A 5139-nucleotide genomic window follows, 5' to 3' on the forward strand; every position below is an offset into this window, starting at 1 on the left:
ATGTGTGTTTTAATAAAAGCAATGAGCCCAGTGAGAAGCTCCGAAGTCGTCTCGGTGTGTGGTCAGATCACATGAGAGCTTCCCTGGTCCAGGTACTTTTGAATTCAATGCAACGGTGTCTGAGTGTGTTATTTCAATGGGTGTGAATTCTTTCAGCTTACGGTGAATAAACGAACACGCCGAAGACCTCTCGGAGGGGGTGCTTCAACACATCCTACAAAAAAATAATATGATAAATTTTCGATATTGGAGGAATAAAGGAATTGAATACCTGGAACATATATTTGAAGGAATTCAGTTCATCCCATTTAACAGATTAATTATACAATACGGGATGGACAAGAATAAATTTTTAGAATATCAACAAATTACATCTATAATAAAAAATAAATTTAGACTTAATAACGTTGGGTTACAAATGCCATCAAGTGTACTAGAGTTCCTAAAACTCAACCCCCCCAAATTAATGTCTAAAATATACAAGACACTGTCTAATATAGATGGATCACTTTCCCTTCCTATTACGAAATGGGAGGTGGACTTATCAGATACCTTTGACCAAACATTCTGGTCTCAAATATGTTCCAGAACATTTAAACTGACCCCAGTAACCCCAGTTTGCAATTAAAACAATATAAAATCCATCATAGAGTATACTATACAGGTCAACGAATGTTCAGGATGGGCTTGTCACCTTCCAATATTTGCTTACACTGCACAAGCAAAATACCAGTAATTATATCCATGCACTATGGTTATGTACACCCGTTCAGAGGTTCTGGTGCCTGATATATGAAGACTTATAAAAGTGTCTGAGATGTAATATTTCACCTTCCCCTTCAGTTTGCCTGTTGGGCAACTTAGATGATGTCATCATAGAGACAAATTCAGTTCACATGGTTTTCACTGCCTTATGCATCGCTAAGAAAACTATCTTCATGAACTGGAAAAATAAAAACCTTCTTAATATTAATCCGTATAGAAATTTTCTGTTGGATTATATAAGCCTTGAGACAGCCTCTGCCTCCACGTCAGATCATTCTCTGGGCTCCTTTAATAGGCTACATCACCTAGTGGGGGTGGGGCGCCCTTGGCTTCATCCTGTGGGGCATTGTGGCGGATTCGGGGGGGTGTCCGGGTTGGGGCATTTGGGGTGTCCCTGGGCTGGGATCGCTGGGGGGTCTGGCGCTGGGGGCTGTGGTCCCTGCCGGGGTGGGGCTCAGGTGGCTCTTGGGGGGCACATCTGGTAGCTGCATGCAATGCTTTTGGTGGGCCTGCGCCGACGGACATAGGTCACTGGCCTGGTGCCCGTGCTGCTCCTGGGTGGGTCTGGGGTGGGCTTGGGGTCCCTGGGGCGTATTGCCTCCCGGCCTGGGGTCCTTGGGGGTCTTGGGTCCTGACGGGTATGTCGCCGGGGTTTTGGGCTGGTGTATGCCCGGGTGCCCGGCTCTGGCTTGGGGACCTTTGGTGTATCGGTGGGCATAAGGGCCTCCGAAACTGGCGGGTAGGTCCCATCTCATTGCAGGTGCTCCTTCCTTCAAGGAGCACATTCTGCTGGGTCTGTGGGAGGGGGTGGGGCGGGGTCAACCTGGGTATCCAATGTCTTATGTGCTCTGGGAGTTGTTCGAATGCTGGGGTGGGTGTAGGTTTCCTCCTGGGGTGGGGATGGGTGGTTGGCCTTGGATGGTTGGGGGCGTTGTTTGGTCTTGGGTGGTTCCGGCTCGGTTTCTGGTTCCTTGTCTTGGTTCCGGTTACTGACGCCGGTCCCTTTTCTGTCTGGGGGAGGGGGTTTGGAGGGGTCTGCATGGTTCAAGTGTGCGGGCTTGCCGGGGTTGGTCTCGGGGTGGATTGGTCTTGGCTTCCGGATGGGTTTTGGTTTTGGCACTGTGGGCTCTCTTGCTTTTTGTGTCGGGCTTCTCGGCCTCGTACTGGAGTGGGGTATGCTCGTTTGCTGGATGGTTCCTGGTGGGTTCGGTGTGCTTGGGGTTAGTGCATAGTACGAATGCATAGAAGGATGTGTGGTGTTGCTGTGGTGCTGGCTCGGGGGGATCTGCGGTCTGGCTCGGCTCTATCGTTTTTGTTTGGCTGACCTGGATGTACGTGGGTCTGCGTCCCTGCATGGGGGTGTGACCTCTTTGCTCCATGTGCTGGGGCCTTTCTGTGGCACCCTTTGGCTTGCTGGGCCGGCATCTTTCCCTTGGGCATGGTAGTGGGCGGGGTGGTGCATCGTGGGGTCTGCTTAACTGCCCGGCTGGCCCAGTGGTCTCGGTTCACCTGTCAATGGGGAGTGGGGGTGTTGGGGGGTGGGGTGCATGTACCTATCATGGCCTGGAGCTTGCATTTGAGTGGGCCTGCCGTTTTAGGTCGGGTGCGGTTTGGTGGCAGCCTTGGTGTTGGAGTGGTTGTTGCCCTGCTTGCCTGGTTGTGGCTGCTGTCTGGTGCCGGGCTTCGGGGACTGGGTGCTCTGTTGGCTCTGCCCCTTGGGTCCGGGGGTGGCTGGGCGTTCTGGTCATGTGCCCTCATTGTGTGGCGTGTTTTGGTTGTGCTGGGCTGGCTGGTCTGCTCCTTTGTTTGGAGTGGGGCCGCATTCTTGGCTACTTGGGCGCTTCAGGCTGGGTCCTTTTTGTTGTGGGTCGGTGGCTACTTCGGGCGGCGGACTGGGGGATCAGGGTCTGAGGGGCTGGGTGGTTCCGTTGGGGGCTGGGGACGTTGGTCCGGGTTTTCAGTTGGTTCTCGGGGCCTGTTACCTGTCCCTAGTTTTTTGCCCGGCAGATGTGCCTATGCCTCCCTCCTTTGTTGGGACTCGGCAAACGGGGGTGCTTATTGGGGTCAGCTGGGGAGCTGGCTCCCTGGGAGAGCGGTTTGCCCCCCAGTCCTTCCCTCCCCATCCCCGGACACCTCCCTCTGCCAGCTCCATCACAATACCACTCATGGAGGGCCTTGGGGTGCGGGTGCGCCATCGGAGTGCCGCAAGGGTTTTCCATCTCTACGGTCCCATGGCAGCCTGTGCCCCAATTTTATTGTACAACTTAGACACTCTCACTTATGACATTTTCATGACATTCACATGTAGGGTTTTGGGGGTGGGCGCACTCAATGGCATCGGGAGGGAGGATATCCTAGTAGCCTATCCTCTGGTGCCTGCACTCACCTCTAAGGGTTTTAATTGCATGTAGACATTGAGGGTTCAGAGTGGGGGGGCAGGCTTGGGGAGTTTCCTTGGATATCTGCCTCTGGCTTTGGGCCCTGGTCTGCCGGCTGGGCGGGTGCCGGGCTCCGGCAGGGGGGTCTTAGCCGGCATTGATTGGGATGTGGCCCCGCTTTGATGGAGGGGCTGGCCGGCTGGACTGCTTGGTGGCCATGCGGGGGTGCGAGTGGCCGGCGGGCTGGGGCGTCCCCGGGGTGTGGGGGTGGGGTGCTCGGTAACTGGGGCCGCCGTGGCCTTTTTTCCACTGCTTCCTTCTGTGGTCCTGGCCTGGGGTCGGGCGCTGGGCTGCGGTTGGGTGGGGCGACGGAGCATGTCTTGTGACTGCACCGGGGCGGATGGGGGGTTGTGCTTGGCCTGGAGCGGTTGGCCTGCATGGCCCAGGTTCCCGGCCGGTGCATGTATCCCTCTCGTGGACTGGTGGGCTGGGACTGCTGGTGCTGTCTGGGGGGGTTGGGCGGGCTTGGAGGTGTGCTGCTCTGCTGGCTGTGATCGGGGTGATGGGCTGGGGGGTGGCGTGGAGGGGCTGCGGCCTGTGGGGTGGAGGGGTTGTGTCCACTTCTAGGGCGTGGGGTCACTGGCGTTTGGATCGGCAGGGCGGTGATGGTGGAGCTGAGCAGGATAGTGTTTCTCCCTGGGCGGTCGTTGCAGTGGCAGTGATGTAGAGTTTTTTTGTTGCTGAGGGGTCATGGTGGGGTCACTGGCCCTGGGTGCCTGCCACTGGCCGTGGACCTCTTGGTGGATGAGTTTGTCCCGTCATGGTGCGGGGTCGGGGGTCCGGTTGTGGGTGCGGTGCTGGGTGGGGTCTGCCCTGCTGCGTCCGTGGGAGGGGGTGGCGTTGCACGGGGCCCTTGCCTTGCCGTTGCGGCATGCTGTGTGGTGGAGGAGCGGGATGCGGCAGGGGTTCTTAGAGCGGGGCTGTGTGTGGAGCTTGCACTGTGTGGGTGTGGCTTCATCGGCTTCTCGGCCACAGAGTTCACCTGTGGGGGTGGGGATTCATGCCGTTTGGGTTCGGGGGGATGTGTTCGATATCGGCGTCCTTGTTGGGGGTGGCCCTGTGGGGAAGTTCTTGTTGGGGTTCACTGGGGCTGGGAGACTCATGGGGTTGGGATCGGAGCTCGTTAGGGGTCGGGACTACTCCGTCCTGGGGCGGCTCCGGTTGGCGGGTTGCTTTGGGCCATGTGAACCCCTCTTTTGTACATAGCCCCCTCTACGGAGGTGGATGGGGGTTGTTGGGGACGGGGTTCGGGGCGGGGGGGGGCGGGGCGGGAGCCGGGCCGGAGTCACCTGGGTCTGGGCAGTACCAGCTCTGTCTGCCTGCCTCTGCCCCAGGAGGGAAGGGGACCACCTCCTGGGTCTGGGGGCTGGTTGCCCCTAGGGGTTGCCTGCGCCTGGACCTGGGAGTATAGAGTATGCATGGGGAGTGTGAGTGAGTGTATGACGTCCATTGTTGTTTATCGTCACGTTGGGTGTGAGTGATTTTATGTGTATGCATGAGGGTGGGAGTGGGTGATTGTGACTGTGTGTGCCTGTTTTTTTTTTTTTTTGCGACAGGTTGGGTCTTGGACTGCTCCCTCTCCTGGATCAGCTTCCTCCCCGCCACACCGCCTGCCGGTGATTGGAGTCTTTGCCCGCTGGTGTACTTGTGGTTCTCGGTGTCCGGGGCCAGGGTCCGGTTGTCCTGGCGGTGGTTCTCCTGGGGTTTCTGTGCTTTGGGGGGCCTTTAGATGTCTGTGGCTCGGATCTCCTCAGTGTCCATCCAGGGACCATGAGGCAGGCCTGTGGGTCCTCACACTCGCTATTGCATATTTTTGTGGAGAAACCTTGTATACAAAAGCGCGTCCACACCCATACTCACAGGTGTTAAACTTCAGGTGTTGACAGATACACAGATGTTCTATATTGTGCTGCACCTCTCACTAAGTACATTTTGA

General features: G+C 56.6%; 1 protein-coding gene across 1 annotated transcript; it reads right to left on the minus strand.

Moving 5' to 3' along the window:
- Positions 1–1537: 1537 nt before the first annotated feature.
- Positions 1538–2523, minus strand: LOC124868491 (extensin-like). The gene is made up of 3 exons (XM_047365853.1): positions 2419–2523; positions 2091–2274; positions 1538–1962 (listed from the first exon to the last, which is right to left on the minus strand). The coding sequence occupies exons 1-3, from the start codon at positions 2521–2523 to the stop codon at positions 1538–1540; spliced, it is 714 nt and encodes a 237-aa protein (XP_047221809.1).
- Positions 2524–5139: the final 2616 nt, after the last annotated feature.

Source organism: Girardinichthys multiradiatus, chromosome 5 (genome assembly GCF_021462225.1).
Source record: "Girardinichthys multiradiatus isolate DD_20200921_A chromosome 5, DD_fGirMul_XY1, whole genome shotgun sequence".
In the NCBI taxonomy this organism is placed as follows: Eukaryota; Metazoa; Chordata; class Actinopteri; order Cyprinodontiformes; family Goodeidae; genus Girardinichthys; species Girardinichthys multiradiatus.